Source organism: Schistocerca nitens, chromosome 3, assembly GCF_023898315.1.
Source record: "Schistocerca nitens isolate TAMUIC-IGC-003100 chromosome 3, iqSchNite1.1, whole genome shotgun sequence".
NCBI lineage: Eukaryota > Metazoa > Arthropoda > Insecta > Orthoptera > Acrididae > Schistocerca > Schistocerca nitens.
This window is the reverse complement of record NC_064616.1, coordinates 41,712,848-41,731,653: the sequence shown is the minus strand read 5'-3', so window position 1 is coordinate 41,731,653 and position 18,806 is coordinate 41,712,848. Positions and strand designations below refer to the sequence as shown.

Genomic DNA, 18,806 nt, shown 5'->3' with positions numbered 1-18,806 from the left:
GTTTATCATTCCCTCTTCGTAGTTGAGTTTCAGTTAAACACAACTTTGGTGGTAAATAATATCCCATAAAATTAGACTATGTATAGCATTGTGAAATTTTAAAACAAAAACGTTTTACGGTTCCGTTCCGAATGTGGTGGGGAGGCGGGTTATCAGAGCCATCTGCTCAACGCGGGAAATTATTACTTTGAAGGTCATAGAGGAAGTGCGCGGTGAGGGTCTCTTTCGCTCAGAGGCTGTTGGTAGTGACGGTTCGGTGCGTGTGCGAGTGGAGCAGTATCCCATTGATTCTTGTTTTCTTGTGAGAAATCTTGAACAGAAAGTACATAAAATGGCCGATAAAGTATCAGAAACCAAGTAAGTTTTACATGTATGTGAGAAAATGTTTTAATTTACTAGATATACTGAATATGTGAGTGACTGAAGTTTTGGCGGGCTAGTGGGTGAATATGGCGCGTAAGTTACCGGGTGTTACATATTCGCGAAAATTTGCGATAAACAGCCTTGGAGTAAGTAAATATTTAGTAGTACGCTGAAAACTGTTTATTATGAACTAATGTACGCTAAAACCGGTCTTCGTTCTCCAGCATGCGGACAGGTTTCTCACTGACACGTGTCCGTGTATGTTGCCGATAAACTGACGAACTTCTGAAATTTTGATTAGTTTACAGTTTGGTAGTTTTTTCATTTGTTGTTTGAAAGGAAAACGTTTGTTCGGATGTTAGCGAGGTGGAGCCCCAGGTTTGGGAAATTGCAAGACGATTGACATTTAAAATATTTTCGTTTTATAAATTGAGTAAATTGGGTGCCTCAGCTTTCATGTGTAGTTTGCAACTAGTGTTCGTAATTCTGAGTTGTTGCGAACGCATGTACCAAGGAAACAACTTAAGGCCCTTGGTACTGTTCAATAAATAAGTATGCGGTGCCCGTTGATAAATTTGAGGAGTCAACATTTTACCGCCTCCATATAATTTGATGCCAGTGTCTTGCAACTGCGAATAAACTATTCCTGTTAAATCGGAACCTGTCGAACTTAACACCCAACGAATTTTCGCGACAAGACTGTTGAATGTGAACGCGTTGTACTGTCTATATTGTTTGGTTCTAAAGCCATCATAATCTTGTATTATGATTTTTGAATTTTTCCGCCATGAGAGCGCATAATTCGAATGCGTTCTTGAATAAAACGGAGCCAAGGCGTTGGTGATTAACGTCATTTGGTAGTGTGTTCGTATAAAACGTAGTGTATAACGTATCGAATTGTGTATAAATGTGAAGTGAATAGTTTTTAGCAGCCTTCGCACAAATTTAACCAAAGTCTTCGGCTGGAAAAAGCCCGCGAACTTCAGCGCTAACTTCGTGGTGTTTAATACGTATTTTTTCTAGAATGTAAGAAGCCTAAATCCACCTAGTTAGAGGTGGGGAATTTTCTTCTGTTTGAGTTTGACATAGTGAGGTTCGTGTAAATTACTTCTTGAAAATGAAGTCATTCCTGAAGTGCCACTTGTTTGATATTGCAGAAATGATTAGATGGCATGGTCTGTTTTGTTTACGTTTGTAACAATTTTTGTGATCAGTAAATTCTTGTTGACAGGGAGGAAACAAAGGAGACTACCACGAAGGATGTGAAAGAGACGAAAGAAACTGTAGAAGATAAGAAGAAAGAGAAGGAAGTCGAAGACAGTGGACCTAAGGAAAATGGTGCTGTCCAGAAGGATGAATCAGAGGATAAAACTGACGCTGAAGAGAGCTCAGAGAAAAAAGGTTTGCTAGTTACTCTTAGTTTGTTAATCCTGCATGGATTTCAGTGTTTATGGAATCCAATGATTAAATCTCAGCCTTTGTATTTGAAGTAAATAGACAAATGTTGTGTAAATTTCCCATGCATTGTGGGTTATTCTGAACTTGTCATGCATTTCAAATTATTACTAAATATTGATGGGCAGTATTTGTGTATGTGTAGTTGAAGAAACTACTGAATTTCCTGAAACGTGGTTGTGTGCGTAGATGTTCATACCCAAATGTTTCCTTTGGAAGGTGATACTGTGACAAGAATCTTTGGTAGACTCAGTTCAGGGTTACTCCTGGCTTCTCCTTGCCTTCTGAATGCTGCAGAGAATTTTGTGTAGTGCTGTAGTATTATGAATTGTAAGGTGCAGAGTTTATGTACAATAATATGGACACACAAGGTACCTGCTGTGAAGAGTTGTCAGTAGCTTCATTTATGGTCTTCCAGTAGTGTTCTAGTCTAGGCATACTAAATAAGATGGGGTAAAATGTCCAGTTTTGGAATTGGAGTAAATTATTGAAATTGCAGTGTTAACAATTTAAGTATTGTAAAGGTCTTCAACATTTTGTTGAAAAGACATTATCCATTCAGAATTTTAGTGATTACTTTGGTGAGGATCCTATTCATGACTCATTCTCAAAGAACTGAGGATAAAAGGAACTGCGTGAAATTTGAGGTTTATCCATTTCATACCCAAAAGAATCATTGCTATAAGAAATGGAATATTTTCATATCATTGTTAACTTGACTGCTTAGTGGGTTGTTGGTTGCTGAATTTAATAGTTTCATCCATGCAATAAAGGGTGCTCTATTAATAGCCTATTGAATGTTCCATTCTGTGGGTGCCAATTTATTCTATGTATTGAGAAACTTTCTTGCTTGATATGCTTTCCAAGTTTTTATATAAATGAGCAAAATATCATTTTTAATGAAATTTTCTTCATACAGATGTGTGATGGAATTTTTTCTCCTTAAACTGCATAATGTTTATCAGATTTACCCTGCAATATGAATTGCTAATCTTGTTTTTTGAGAACCATTATATGGCACCCACTGCATTTCGTGAGGAAAGGTGCAACCAAATATTATAGAGTAAAATTGTGGATATGTATATGGCTACAGTATGTTTGACAACTTAACCTGAAAACTTTATGGTGAGACTGACCTGTAGTGTAGCCCACAGTTTAGATTAAGTTGGAAGGTGAATGGGTTGTGAGTTAGTGAAGCCAGTGAATGTGAATGCTAAAGGTTTGTGAGAACAGGTCTGTAGTGTAGTTTCTGCAACATATTTAAAGCATTTGTCATAAAAACCAGAACTGCTAGGTGAATTTGGAAAATATTTTTGTGGTGTCCTTAGACATGTCCAGAACACGATTTTAATCCAGCAACCATTGTTGAGAACTGGGTTTGAATTCCAGTCAAACACAAATATTCAACTTCCCTGTTGATTTAAATGAATGCCCACTTGCAGCCAATGTCTGTAATTCCTCATCTCAAAGTTGGAAAACCTGTATCAGCGGACAAGTTTGAAGAGTATTTTGATGTGTAGTGTATTATTTAGATGTCTTACCTACCCTGAAAAATGCAAGGGTGTCCCTACACAATTTTACCAAATACATGGATTGTGCACAGATTGTAGTAGAAAATCATAAATCTGTGGTACAGGGTATCTTCAAAAAGCTAGATCTTGAAGCACAAGGAGTTGCTTGTCCCAGAGTTTGCTCTACAGTTGATTTGATATGAAATTAACTTCATGAAGGGATAGAAAATTACAAATATTAGAGTTCCATGTCAGAAAATTGGGAGGGGGCTGTTCATTACCTCTTAATAGCATTTGGTCTAGAATCTTGGCTAGTAACTCATATATTACCTGCTGTCAAACCCTAGTTTAGAGGGTAAAGATTTGTTGTAGTATAGACCACTTGTCTTTAATCCTCAAATTTGTCAGCATTTTGTATTTGTTGCTGTCTTAACTTAAAAAGTTTATTTGAACAGACAGAAACAGTTGTCAAAAATCTTTAGATAGCCTTGTATATATCACTGTGGAAGCTTTCCAGTCTCACCTTGACCCTAACATTACTGATGGTTTGTGTATTTGCAGAATCAGATGCCACTAGTGGTAAGAGGAAGTCAGAATCACTTGAAGCTTCTGAAGATGCTGGATCTGAAGGAGCAACCCCGGAGAAGAAAGCCAAAGTTGAGAAGAAGAAAGAATCCTCTTCCAATGGAGAGGCTACTGCTTAATCAGTTTTTGGCTTTTTGTCTCGGGACCAATTAACACTGAGACCAGTATACTTTGTCCTATCAGATCCCTCTTTTTGGAATCCAGTGTTCTTAGACATTCCTGTCGAGGTATAGAAAAACATTGTTCAGTTTCATTTTCAAAATTCGGTCATACTTCACTTGGTGTCTTTGTTCTTTATAGCTGCTGTAAGATAACCAGCAAGCAAGTTTGCTTATGGTGTAAAGTGTGTTTTAGGTTTGACAAAATGGCTCAGACTTAACTTTTGTGTGATGTAGTGTTAGGAGGAATATTAATTTTTGGAGAATCATACTCAAACTACGGCTCCACTTTTCTTGTAAGCAGGTGAAATGTCCATATATTGGTCCTAAAATTCATTGTATTCACCGGACTGTGTTCGTTATCAAATTGTAATTTTTTGAAAACATAAATTTTATAAAGATTTTTATCTTCAGGTTTTAAGACCTATAGGAAGTGCATTTATTTTTCAGTTAGATTTGCAAGAATCAAAATGCAGTACCTGCAGTTTCTTGAATTTGTTTTCCTAATATTTCTTAAGTTGTGGTGCTTCTTTAACTTAGTTTATTACATTGAAAATGTTTGTGTGTAAAGATCTCTGAGAAGGTGCTGTTAATGTCCTGTCTATAGCTTTGTATTATAAAACAGGTACTGTCTACAGCTATCATTGTGATTATCTGTAGTTGGACTAGAACTTTGTGTGCAATTTAATCTAATTGTGAAATGCCTGAGAGTTTTTCTTGGTGAATTTATATTAATAGATAAAGTGCTTCTGCAGTATTTGGCTTCAAAGTGATTGTATGTACTGGGTTAATAACAGTATAATTTAAGTGTAATATAGGATACAGGTTTTATGACTGTCTTCTATCAAAAAATTGGTTTGGCTGCCTTCAGAAAGAAGGCAAAAGGAAAAACTTAGTATGATTGTGTTTGTAGCTGTGTGTGTATCTATTGTATGTTCTGAATTGAATGTATCAGCAGGAATTGACGCAGCCTGTGACTAGGCTAGAGAAATAAACATCTGAGATGTTATAATTGACATGTGAAGAAAATTCTGAACTGTAGTTACGAACCTTAGACAATCTAGGAGTGCTACCTGCAGAAGCACTAAGTTAAACTGTGTAAATTTTGAAATTGTGCTAATTCCTCTAAAATTCTTTCAGGTATTTAATATTGTTTGTATTTGAGTTAATGTCAAAATATAGTTTTATAATTTGAAGTTTTTTTCATTTGGCTTTTATTTCTGTCTTGAATGCTAAAATGAGAAGCACCTTACTGGTTGGAACAATCAGTTCTTCTGAGAGAAGGTAACGAGGCCTGGATAAACCACAGCCTGTACTTTGATGCCTAAAGTTTTGGCTCAGTAATGTCACTAATACACTACATACCTGTGCCAAATTAGTGGCCTGTGGAGTATTGATGTAAAACTTCAACCCTACCATTTGCGTTTCTCTGCAAAAAATGTAAATTTGGAATATAAAAGTTAGCAGTCACATTACTGTGCACATAATTACATTAGTTTCTGAAAATACCTTGGTGCACTAAAATGAAAACTTTAGTTTTTGGAGGCCTTAGTTGTGAAATTAACATTTTTGATCTGGTTGTGATCCAGTGATTAGGCCTTAGTGGTAAAGTGCCAGGGAAATATTTTTGTAATTGGTTCTTTGATTCTTCAGCTGACGAGAAATGGAAGGAACTAGAGTTGAAGTTGTGCAATACATGAATTTGAGCCTAAACTTAAGGATATTACAGTGCATGGAATTGGTCTTCTTGTGCCTCTGAATTGATTCATTTGGCTGTAATGTATTTCAGAGGAGTAAATGTACAAAATTATACCCTCGGCTAATTGTGTTGAATACTTGGGTTTGCCAAAGCATTGTATCAGTGTAATGTAATGTGGTTGTTAGATACTTTTAAGTGTAATAAATTATTCAGAATGAGAATGATGCTTCAGTTGCTTTTGCCTTATTCGGGTGACTGTTCAGTAGACCATTCAGCATGATTGGTCACACCAGATACAGTTTATTCCCTATTGATGTCAATGTAATGTGGGAGTACTGTCATTGTTTGAAAGCTGAAAGAATGAGGAATTTTAATATTTCATGAAGGCTGTATAATTTCTATTTTTACCTTGCAGATGTCTTGGCCATTTACACATTCAAAGCATTTCATGAAAGGTATTGAGAAAGAAATTATACTTGCTTGAAATAAGCAAAGATTTGTTTTGATTAGACCATTCTCTGTAAAATTTGTGTATGCCACAATTGCTTGAAGTTGGTTAATGTCCCAGTCAGTACCGGTTGCAAAGGATAAATACTATTTAATGCAGTTGGTTTCATTTTTGTAGAACAGATCACTGCTAAAAAAAAATTACAATATTTTGTGAAATTTGACTCCACAGAATCAATAAGGTCTGTTAAAGTTCTAAGACCACACACAGTGTACTGAATGATTTAATTACTGTCACATTTTGAATCTGTAATAAAATAGTACTACATATCCAGAAAGAATAATTGTGAACTGCTTTTAACATTCATTTTCATGAAATGCATTTTATTGGATTACTTGAACAGTATATATTGCAAATTTAATTTTACAAACACTCTGGATACATAATAAAATAGTGGAAACCATTTCTAATAGCTTTAACTTGCAAATGTACACGTTGATTTTACCAAAATTGAACATCCACAAATTTTATGGCAGTGATATTGTAGTTTATTCTAACCTGTTGAACAAGTATGTTGATTTGTTAAGGTATTGTACATCAGTTCCATTGTCATGTTCATTGCAATTCTAGGGTCTTGCCACAGAACTCTCAGGCTTTTGCCCTCCTCCCCACACATGGTTCTAGATTTTCTAACAGCTAATTGATCAATGTTCTTGAAACTTTTCTTCTCTTCAATGATTGAAGAGGAAAAGTATGTTCACTTTACAGATGGCACTATATTCATAAATAACTTAGGCCTTTTGAATGCTAGCTTCTTTCATCAATATGTTAGTCTTGACACTTTACACATGCCAGTCTTTGGCTAGAACCATGTGGGTGCCATTGTGACAGAATCTCATGATAGTGTCTCAAGGTTCCTCAGTTCCTTTGCAATGGTACTAAGTACTCTTGTCGAGAGGCATGTAACTGTGATCCCTGATTTGGAAGTAGCTAAGTACTTTGTCAAAGCCGGCCGCGGTGGTCTAGTGGTTCTGGCGCTGCAGTCCGGAACCGCGGGACTGCTACGGTCGCAGGTTCGAATCCTGCCTCGGGCACGGGTGTGTGTGATGTCCTTAGGTTCGTTAGGTTTAAGTAGTTCTAAGTTCTAGGGGACTTATGACCTAAGATGTTGAGTCCCATAGTGCTCAGAGCCATTTGAACTTTGTCAAAAAACAACAAATATCTGCCATGAGCAGATCTTTCCATTTCGCAAAAAAATTATTTTGAAAGTAACAGTACGGGTAAGTTCTAGAACGAAGTATCAGGCAGAACATGCTTCGTCTGTGGTACTTCGGTAACATGTCAGTTCTGTAGAGCCAGTGGAATAATCTGAATGATTAGCAAGAGGCACAGTGATGAAACTGAAGTAATTTGATGATTAAAAGTTCTTACTTGTGCTTCCTATTAAATTTTCATGTTCAACATACATTTAACAGTATTGTGGAAAGGATAGATTGCTATTCACCATGGAGTGGAAATACTGAGTTGCAGACAGGCACAGCAAAATGACTGTTAAACAGGTAAGCTTTCAACCAAAAATCCACCTGAATTAACACTCAAATGCAACTTGTGACACTTGATCACTGTATCTAGCTGCTGAGGTGAGAGATTGGCCCAGAGAGAGTGGTTGTATGAGTTGCATTTGTTTGAATGTGTGCGTGTTTGCCTGAAGACTTTTTGGTCAAAAGCTTTCTAAACTATCCTTTTTCATGCTACTGCCATTATTCCATCATGGATTTTCCATAAGTGCTGTGACTTGTTTCTTGATAAAAGGCATTTCATCTTTTTATTGTAGTGTGGGTTTGATGCTGTTGTCCACAGCCTGGCTTCTGCCCTTGTTGGTTACAGTTAAGTGATATACCATCTAACATCATACCACAATGAATACTTCAAACATAGCTATTAAAAACTATAACTTCTGCAGCTTATCTTGATTTGTGGCATTTTCTGGTAAGTGTACTAAAGGTCAAATTCGGATTGTTACAAATACATTTAATGCTAATGTTGAGTGTGTGCTAGTACGACTTTATTGTAAACACAGGATGACTTCTAAATGTGATGTAACAAGATTTTTTGCTGTTCCTGTAGTGTAGGGAATACAGAAACATTTTGCTTTATGGAGAAAGAAGCCTATTGGGCCATTCTGTGTTAGTAAATGCCTCTGTTGGGTATGTCTTGTGAGAGAACTTCTGATTACTCAGTATTAAATGAGATTTTTCAAATGCTTAATTAGTGCCAAGATGTCACGAATTTAAATGATGGACATACACTTAACAAGGAAAGTTTCCTTGGTAGTAGGCTATTATGGGAAGACATTATATATATATATATATATATATATATATATATATAAAAATGTGACTTACCAAATGAAAGTGCTGGCAGGTCGACAGACACACAAACATACGCACAAAATTCAAGCTTTCGCAACAAACTGTTGCCTCATCAGGAAAGAGGGAAGGAGAGGGAAAGACGAAAGGATGTGGGTTTTAAGGGAGAGGGTAAGGAGTCATTCCAATCCCAGGAGCGGAAAGACTTACCTTAGGGGGGAAAAAAAGGACGGGTATACACTCGCGCGCACACACACATATCCATCCACACATATACAGACACAAGCTTGTCTGTATATGTGTGGGTGGATATGTGTGTGTGTGCGCGCGAGTGTATACCGAGTGTGTACCCGTCCTTTTTTCCCCCTAAGGTAAGTCTTTCCGCTCCCGGGATTGGAATGACTCTTTACCCTCTCCCTTAAAACCCACATCCTTTCGTCTTTCCCTCTCCTTCCCTCTTTCCTGATGAGGCAACAGTTTGTTGCGAAAGCTTGAATTTTGTGTGTATGTTTGTGTTTGTTTGTTTGTTTGTTTGTTTGTTTGTTTGTGTCTATCGACGTGCCAGCACTTTCGTTTGGTAACATCTTTGTATATATATATAAACACAAAACTTATGATGGAAGTAACTTTCATGTGGTGTATTATTGCCAAGTAACAGCTGGATTAAGTTTAGAAAAAAAGAACTGTCACAGTATAGTACAGGAGGCAATGCAATACATACACAATTAGACAGAAGCAATGACACTTTTATTTAAAGACATAAATGATACTGAAGTCACTGCAGGCCATTATGGTCCCCTGAACATTACAAAAGGTGGGACATAGTTCTTCATAGGGTGTGGGAGAGCACAGACAATAGTTAATGATCCGCATCGTACTCCCGTGCTAACAATAAGGTTGGTAAGGTGTGCCTGTGGTAAATTGTTCCATACCCCGATCAGTGCAGTGAACTGCTGGATGGTTGTTGGTGCAAATGGCCGTTCTTCGTCTCTCCACTTGTGCTTGAATGAATTTGAGTCAAAGAAATGGGAGAGGGGTGACAGGCCAGTCAATTCACTGGATACCCTTGATCCAAGAGCTGCTCCATCTGCACTGACCTGGTCATGCATTGTCATTCACACAAATAGTCAGGACCAAATGCAGTACAGTGCCACAACAATGTTGACAGGTGAGTGTACTGTGTTCTAAAATTTGGAAGTCAGTACACTCACGCAAAATTATGCCTCACCTCCACCATAACAACTGGACCACCATAACAAAGCTGTTCCTCGGTGTGTCATGACTTTGTATAGTGAGAGGTGGGAACACAACACTCAGGAACATTGTTGAAAATGATTGTCCCGTCTCGTCCCCTCCCCAGCTTACACCCAATCAAGCATTTATGGGATGTGTTGCTGGAGACACTGCAGCATGTCCACATGCACAAACGATCATGCAGCAGTTGTCAACAGCAGTGGTGGAGGAATCGAACACCCTATAACAAGAATTCCTTAACAACCTTTTGGCCAGCACAAGAGCACATTGCAAAGCATGCATTGCCATTCAGATGATCACACACCCTATTAAGAACCGTCTCCCATCTTTTGTAATGTCCCGGGGATCACGAAGTGTGGTGGTTTTAGTGCAATTATTGCCTTTGAATATGTCATTTCTGTTTGTCTCATTGCATACATATTTTCGTTACCTTCTGAGCTATACTCTGGCAGTTGGTTTTATGTATGGTCCAAATTTCACTGAGCTATGTTACTTGAGTGTGTCACGTGATGTGAAAGTTACTTTTGTCCTTAACTTCTGCACGCTGATGTATGAAAGTGCACTGGCTTAGCAGTGAAATGAATATTGAGGTATGGCTTTGGGGGCATTCTTCATACAAACTGAAAATGGGGATTCTTTGGTAATAGATTGCAGTAATAAGAAAGGATTTAACTTAGATTGATACTTGAAAAGAAAATTTTAATTTCTGGCACCTTGGAGTCTATATACTGTTATAAACATTCCTATAATTACCACTTAACCATAAATTAATTGGAATTGGAGGCAAATCAGAAATAATGGTTCGTTCTTAAACAAGACACTAGTAAAGATGTTCTAGAACACAACTGTAGAGACCAGATTTCTTTATAGCAATAACTTTGTTACCCCTTGGAGTTACCTGTTCTTAAATGCTGAAATGTTAAATTCAAATTTTGGATTTGTTTAACCACTCTATTAATGGTCTTGATGATATCAAGACAGGGGCATCATGTATTAAACTGTTTAAAAATTAATCTATGCACAAAGGCATTTGTAACACCAGGTAGTGTAAGCTCTGGAGGTACTCCAAAGGTTAACACATGAACATTGAGACATACTAGTGATGTACAAAGTTTTGTTAGATGTCATATCAGAATTTTTTCCTTCTATGGCTGCTTTTTTTTCTGAAACTGTTTCCTGACAACGAAAACACCTATGTAAACACTCCAAACCAGTCTTAAACAATTGTGTGAGTAACTACCATCTGATCAATTAAAATATAACTAAAGGAGGTGAAGGATCGGAAGTTGATGTTCAAGGTTTTATTTTTAGAGGGAGAGTGGCAACATTCCAGCACCAAAGAATAGTTGTTGCTGGCAATAACAACACAAGGCAACCACCAATCACAGGAGAGATACACTGTGTATCTGCCAGCCTGTAGGTGAAGCATCCATCACTGCAGGTGTGGCAGTTAGTGTGTTAATGTAGGTTTTATGACCAACCTGATATAGTAAGAATTCATGTTGCAGTTTAACCTATACTGGGAACTTTTTAAAGTGGCTATGTGGTTGGAAAAATCTATTGGTATTTTAATAGACAGTTCTAATGAACAAAGTGAATAGTCCATGTCCTTTCCATCCATGACATGCAGTCTCTTGTGTACTTATGCTAATGTCTACATCTACATTTATACTCCGCAAGCCACCCAACGGTGTGTGGCGGAGGGCACTTTACGTGCCATGGTCATTACCTCCCTTTTCTGTTCCAATCGCGTATGGTTCGCGGGAAGAACGACTGTCTGAAAGCCTCCGTACGCGTGCGAATCTCTCTAATTTTACATTCGTGATCTCCTCTGGAGGTATAAGTAGGGGGAAGCAATATATTCGATACCTCATCTAGAAACGCACCTTCTCGAAACCTGGCGAGCAAGCTACACCGCGATGCAGAGTGCCTCTTGCAGAGTCTGCCACTTGAGTTTGCTAAACATCTCCGTAACGCTATCACGGTTACCAAATAACCCTGTGACGAAACGCGCCGCTCTTCTTTGGATCTTCTCTATCTCCTCCGTCAACCTGATCTGGTACGGATCCCACACTGATGAGCAATACTCAAGTAGAAGAAGAAGATGATAACTGAACTACTGACTTTCGGGGTAGTTAATTATGCAGAATTGGATTATTCTAGGAAACTGCCCACAAATGTGAAATGGGGAGATAACAATGATGATTACATGAATGGAAAAAATACAGCACCTTAATTAACAAAGTTGCTTGCCTCATTTGGAAACTTCTGGTCATAAGTAATTCAGCCTAAACCAAAATGTACATGGGTAACAGCAGTGTGCTGGGCAAGCAAAAGCTTTGTATTAGTCCCAGCGACATAGCATTCCCCCCCCCCCCCCCCCCCCTTTTCAGCCAGGGCTTTTGTGTCATTTCTGTCAGAGCCTTCTAATTTCTGCTGCTAAAATGTGAGGGAGGCAATTTCAAACAGCTGTCTCCACAGTCAGAGTACTGTTGCTTACTCAAATCCCACAAACAGGGCAACGTGTAATTCACTTTAGATACTTTGATACACTACAGATACTGAAAGCCTATTTTCATTTCAACTAATAATCATTGTGGTCTCAGAAATTAATAAACCTTATAAACCACAAAGATGCAAGTACCACATTTGTTTGGTTTTTTCCCCCTCCCAAATGACACTATGCAGTTTTTTTTATTTAAATTAAAAAACAGAAGTTCTAAACAATTCCTGCCACCTTTCAAGCATTCTCAGCTAATTCTTCATTACTAAATATTGTAGACAGCATCAAATGAGCTTCCAGTATATGTCCAAATATGCCTGATCTATGCAGACTTGGATTACACTGCACTTAATGTGAATCTTCAGAAGAGTGATACACAGTTGAATATCCTTCATCTTGGCGAAGCATTTTATTGTTGAGAGAAGCATAAATTCCCAGGTGGTTCACATTCAGTCCAGTCCAAGAACATCAGGGAAACGTGATATGAAACACATTTTTGCTATGTAATTTCTTCCACATACAAGCTTTTCTTTTTAAAAGTCTTCCATATATTTTGGCACCTCATCATTAGAAAAATCTTTATTGCATCATTTAAAATTATTGTCAATATTAAACATTCCCTTTATCTGTGGCATAAAATCATGCACTCAAATTACATACAACTTGTGTATGATTCTCTGCCCTCAAAAGTTACTTCACAGCTGATGTCTGTTTTGACATGTAAATCATATTTTTGAGTTTATAAATTATATAATATTCTTAGAAAAAGCAATTTTGCAAGAATAATTCACGGATCAATATTAATGTCACTGTATCTGCTTCTCTGTGTGACGACGTGAAGTATATTCACACTGCAGCATTGCCTGCCTGCATGTTTCATCATCTGACTGTCTCATGCATTTAATTGCCTCCTGTGACTGCATGATAGATAACCAGAGGGCGCACCTTAGTGGAAGGTAATTAAACTGCTAGGTAACTGGATCCTGTAATAACACTTTGCTCAAGTAATTGCTCCAAACTGATTGTCATCGACAGTAGAATGAGAGGGGGTGCACTACGCAGAAATGAAATGGTTATATGGAATTATTGGCTGGGAGACCCAGTCTGGGATGTTCAGCCACTTGGTGCAAGTCCCTGTGTTTGATACCACTTAAGGGACTTGTGTGTCTTTGCGATGAAGATGAAATTATTAGGAGAATGGAACTATCCAGTCCCCATGTGAAGAAAATCACTGACCCATATGGGACTCAACCATGCAATATAGACCATCAGGTGCTCAGAAACTTCGAATCGTTCACCGATTAACTGGTTGTGCTAACCAGCCCTGCTCTGCACCAGTTTAGGTTTAGTAAACATTGCTCTGGAATATAAACGGCCAACCATGACAAGCAACTTCAATAACATGGACATGTTCCTTACTTCACCAGAAGTAATGACTATCATAAAACCTTTGAAATAAAAAAAAATCCTAGTCATTGCAACGAAATTAACTAATCAGTGTTCTTACCTTAACAACACTATGTTCCAGACATTAACAGTGAATTAGAAAAGGCAATATGTAAATGGCTTGGTCACTGTCTTACTATGAAAATACAGGGTGTTTCAAAAATGACCGGTATATTTGAAACGGCAATAAAAACTAAACGAGCAGCGATAGAAATACACCGTTTGTTGCAATATGCTTGGGACAACAGTACATTTTCAGGCGGACAAACTTTCGAAATTACAGTAGTTACAATTTTCAACAACAGATGGCGCTGCAAGTGATGTGAAAGATATAGAAGACAACGCAGTCTGTGGGTGCGCCATTCTGTACGTCGTCTTTCTGCTGTAAGCGTGTGCTGTTCACAACGTGCAAGTGTGCTGTAGACAACATGGTTTATTCCTTAGAACAGAGGATTTTTCTGGTGTTGGAATTCCACCGCCTAGAACACAGTGTTGTTGCAACAAGACGAAGTTTTCAACGGAGGTTTAATGTAACCAAAGGACCGAAAAGCGATACAATAAAGGATCTGTTTGAAAAATTTCAACGGACTGGGAATGTGACGGATGAACGTGCTGGAAAGGTAGGGCGACCGCGTACGGCAACCACAGAGGGCAACGCGCAGCTAGTGCAGCAGGTGATCCAACAGCGGCCTCGGGTTTCCGTTCGCCGTGTTGCAGCTGCGGTCCAAATGACGCCAACGTCCACGTATCGTCTCATGCGCCAGAGTTTACACCTCTATCCATACAAAATTCAAACGCGGCAACCCCTCAGCGCCGCTACCATTGCTGCACGAGAGACATTCGCTAACGATATAGTGCACAGGATTGATGATGGCGATATGCATGTGGGCAGCATTTGGTTTACTGACGAAGCTTATTTTTACCTGGACGGCTTCGTCAATAAACAGAACTGGCGCATATGGGGAACCGAAAAGCCCCATGTTGCAGTACCATCGTCCCTGCATCCTCAAAAAGTACTGGTCTGGGCCGCCATTTCTTCCAAAGGAATCATTGGCCCATTTTTCAGATCCGAAACGATTACTGCATCACGCTATCTGGACATTCTTCGTGAATTTGTGGCGGTACAAACTGCCTTAGACGACACTGCGAACACCTCGTGGTTTATGCAAGATGGTGCCCGGCCACATCGCACGGCCGACGTCTTTAATTTCCTGAATGAATATTTCGATGATCGTGTGATCGCTTTGGGCTATCCGAAACATACAGGAGGCGGCGTGGATTGGCCTCCCTACTCGCCAGACATGAACCCTTGTGACTTCTTTCTGTGGGGACACTTGAAAGACCAGGTGTACCACCAGAATCAAGAAACAATTGAACAGCTGAAGCAGTACATCTCATCTGCATGTGAAGCCATTCCGCCAGACACGTTGTCAAATGTTTCGGGTAATTTCATTCAGAGACTACGCCATATTATTGCTACGCATGGTGGATATGTGGAAAATATCGTACTATAGAGTTTCCCAGACCGCAGCGCCATCTGTTGTTGAAAATTGTAACTACTGTAATTTTGAAAGTATGTCTGCCTGAAAATGTACTGTTGTCCCAAGCATATTGCAACAAACGGTGTATTTCTATCGCTGCTCGTTTAGGTTTTATTGCCGTTTCAAATATACTGGTCATTTTTGAAACACCCTGTATGTTAAGATCCACAATTTAGTTTACTAAATTTTTCTCATACTGAGTAGGTTACTGATCTGCCCAGATAGCCAATCAAAATTACATGACACTTCCAGAATTATGGAAGGTGTGCCAGCCGTAGATTGAAGCCACCCGGGGGATAATGACAAGGGCCAGTATGCTGGTAGGATGGATGTCGTTTTTAGGCACTTTCCCACATCTGAAAATCTGCGTAGTAGGCTGGTACCCATATCTCACCTCAGCTACATGATTCACAAACCTATAGAAACCTTTTGCACTTTTTCACATGGGATACTATTAGATGCATACAGGTTGGGTGGATGAATTCTGTCCTTCGGGAAGAGGGGTGGCGACAAGAAGGGCACCCGACCACACTATGTCACTAACATTGTTTATAAATTACCATGCAGACTCTGTGAAATACAATATAAAGACCAGTAAAAGGCTTGAGAAGGTTAGAGATACAGTGAGAATATGTTTAACTTATGAAACAGTAAATTACTGGCATATTCTGTAAAGTGTCAAAGATGTCTGACTGCACTTATTGCACTATCGTTATAGGTAATCAACACTATGGTGTCACAGAAAATTTTGTGAAAAGGTGCAAGTGTTATTTCTCTAACAGGAAACAAACAGTTTCAGTATGAAAGTATTCTGTAAGTAGCTATTAGTGTTCATCTAACAGGGAACTATTTACATGTTCCATGTTACAGTCCTTCCTTTTTCTTGTGTATATTAATTATCTTGCCTCGATAATGTTGCCAGATGAGAACTTTGTTCATCTGCAGTTGATACAAATGTATGGATGGGTAGCAAAAATAGTATAGATTTAGAAAGAATTTTCACTAACGAAAATTAACAGCTTCTAGCTGATTCATTCTCATTAAGCTTTGGAGGAATATGTTATATTCAGTTCAGAATATACAATATATGCATATGAGAACATTTAGACGAGAGTTTGACAGTGTTATTGACATTATGAGCAGGTAATAAATTCAGTTGGGAGGAGCATACCCTAGAACTAAACAAATTTTTCTCAGAAAAGGTAAATATGGAATATCTGATATACTTTGTGTATTTTATTCCATTGTCACAGGCTATAATACAGGGTGATTCAAAAAGAATACCACAACTTTAAAAATGTGTATTTAATGAAAGAAACATAATATAACCTTCTGTTATACATCATTACAAAGAGTATTTAGAAAGGTTTTTTTTTTTTTTCACTCAAAAACAAGTTCAGAGATGTTCAATATGGCCCCCTCCAGACACTCGAGCAATATCAACCCGATACTCCAACTCGTTCCACACTCTCTGTAGCATATCAGGCGTAACAGTTTGGATAGCTGCTGTTATTTCTCGTTTCAAATCATCAATGGCGGCTGGGAGAGGTGGCCGAAACACCATATCCTTAACATACCCCCATAAGAAAAAATCGCAGGGGGTAGGATCAGGGCTTCTTGGAGGCCAGTGATGAAGTGCTCTGTCACGGGCTGCCTGGCGGCCGATCCATCGCCTCGGGTAGTTGACATTCAGGTAGTTACGGACAGATAAGTGCCAATGTGGTGGCGCTCCATCCTGCTGAAATATGAATTGTTGTGCTTCTTGTTCGAGCTGAGGGAACAGCCAATTCTCTAACATCTCCAGATACTGTAGTCCAGTTACAGTAGCACAGTAGCACCTTCGAAGAAAAAGGGACCAAAAACTTTATTGGCTGAAATGGCACAGAAAACGTTCACCTTAGGCGAGTCACGTTCATACTGAGTTGTTTCCCGCGGATTCTCAGTGCCCCATATACAGACATTGTGACGGTTGACTTTCCCGTTAGTGTGGAAAGTTGCTTCATCACTAAACACAATCTTTGAAACGAAAGATTCATCTGTTTCCATTTGAGCAAAGATAAAATCACAGAAATCGATTCTTTTAATCTTATCAGCTGCAGACAGTGCTTGAACCAATTTCAGACGATAAGGCTTCATAACTAACCTTTTTCGTAGGACTCTCCATACAGTTGATTGTGGAATTTGCAGCTCTCTGCTAGCTCTGCGAGTCGATTTTCCTGGGCTGCGAACAAATGCTTGCTGGATGCGTGCTACATTTTCATCACTCGTTCTTGGCCATCCAGAACTTTTCCCTTTGCACAAACACCCATCCTTTGTAAACTGTTTATACCAACGTTTAATACACCACCTATCAGGAGGTTTAACACCTTACTTCGTTCGAAATGCACGCTGAACAACTGTCGTCGATTCACTTCTGCCGTCCTCAATAACACAAAAAGCTTTTTGTTGAGCGGTCGCCATCTTAGCATCAACTGACGCTGACGCCTAGTCAACAGCGCCTCAAGCGAACAAATGTACAACTAAATGAAACTTTATAGCTCCCTTAATTCGCCGACAGATAGTGCTTGGCTCTGCCTTTTGTCGTTGCAGAGTTTTAAATTCCTAAAGTTGTGGTATTCTTTTTGAATCACCCTGTATTTTGAGTTGGGCTATTTTCAGAGTACCAAAGCATGTAGTGCAAATTATTTGTGATATGAACTGAAAAAACACCCTGCATAAGCTTGTTAAATAACTGAGAATACAAACTTCAAGTTTCCAATCTATACTGAGGTGACAAAGCTGGTGGGATAGTGATATGCACATATACAGATGGCGGGTAGTATCATGCATGCAATGTATAAAAGGACAGTGCATTGGCAGAACTGTCATTTGTACACAGGTGATTCATGTCAAAAAATGTCTGACATGATTATAGCCACAAGACAGGAATTAACAGACTTTGAACACAGAACAGTAGTTGGAGCTAGACACGTGGGACATTTCATTTCAGAAATGTGTAGGGAATTCAATATTCTGAGATTCACAATGTCAAGAGTGTGCCAAGAATACCAAATTTCAGGCATTACCTCTCATCGCAGACAATGCGGTGGCTGACACCCTTCACCTAATGACAGAGCAGCGCCATTTCTGTAGAGTTATCAGTGCTAACAGACAAGCAACACTGTATGAAATAACTGCAGAAATCAATGTGGGATGTACAATGAACATACCTAATAGGACAGTGCAGAAAAATCTGGCATTAATGGGCTACGGCAGCAGACAACTGACGCGAGTGCGTTTGCTAACAGCACGACATTGCCTACAGCACCTCTCTTGGGCTCATGACCATATCAGTTAGACCCTATACTACGGGAAAGCTGTGGCCTGGTCTGATGAGTCCTGATCGCAGTTGGTAAGAGCTGGTGATAGGGTTTGAGTGTGACACAGATCCCATGAAGCCGTGGACCCAAGTTGTCAACAAGGTACTGTTCAAGC

The 18,806-nt window shown here is 38.9% G+C and overlaps 1 protein-coding gene across 1 annotated transcript; it reads left to right on the top strand.

Moving 5' to 3' along the window:
* Positions 1-201: 201 nt before the first annotated feature.
* On the top strand, positions 202-5,992 carry LOC126247992 (uncharacterized). Its single transcript, XM_049948574.1, has 3 exons — positions 202-357; positions 1,595-1,764; positions 3,891-5,992. Exons 1-3 carry the CDS (start codon positions 332-334, stop codon positions 4,031-4,033), a joined length of 339 nt encoding a protein of 112 aa, XP_049804531.1. The 5' UTR covers positions 202-331; the 3' UTR covers positions 4,034-5,992.
* Positions 5,993-18,806: the final 12,814 nt, after the last annotated feature.

Bases quoted from the DNA above. Each gene is read 5' to 3' on its own strand.
- LOC126247992 (XM_049948574.1), top strand. From the start codon at position 332: ATGGCCGATAAAGTATCAGAAACCAA. The intron at 358-1,594 runs GTAAGTTTTACA...TCTTGTTGACAG, and splicing joins GATAAAGTATCAGAAACCAA to GGAGGAAACAAAGGAGACTA. The intron at 1,765-3,890 runs GTTTGCTAGTTA...GTGTATTTGCAG, and splicing joins AGAGAGCTCAGAGAAAAAAG to AATCAGATGCCACTAGTGGT.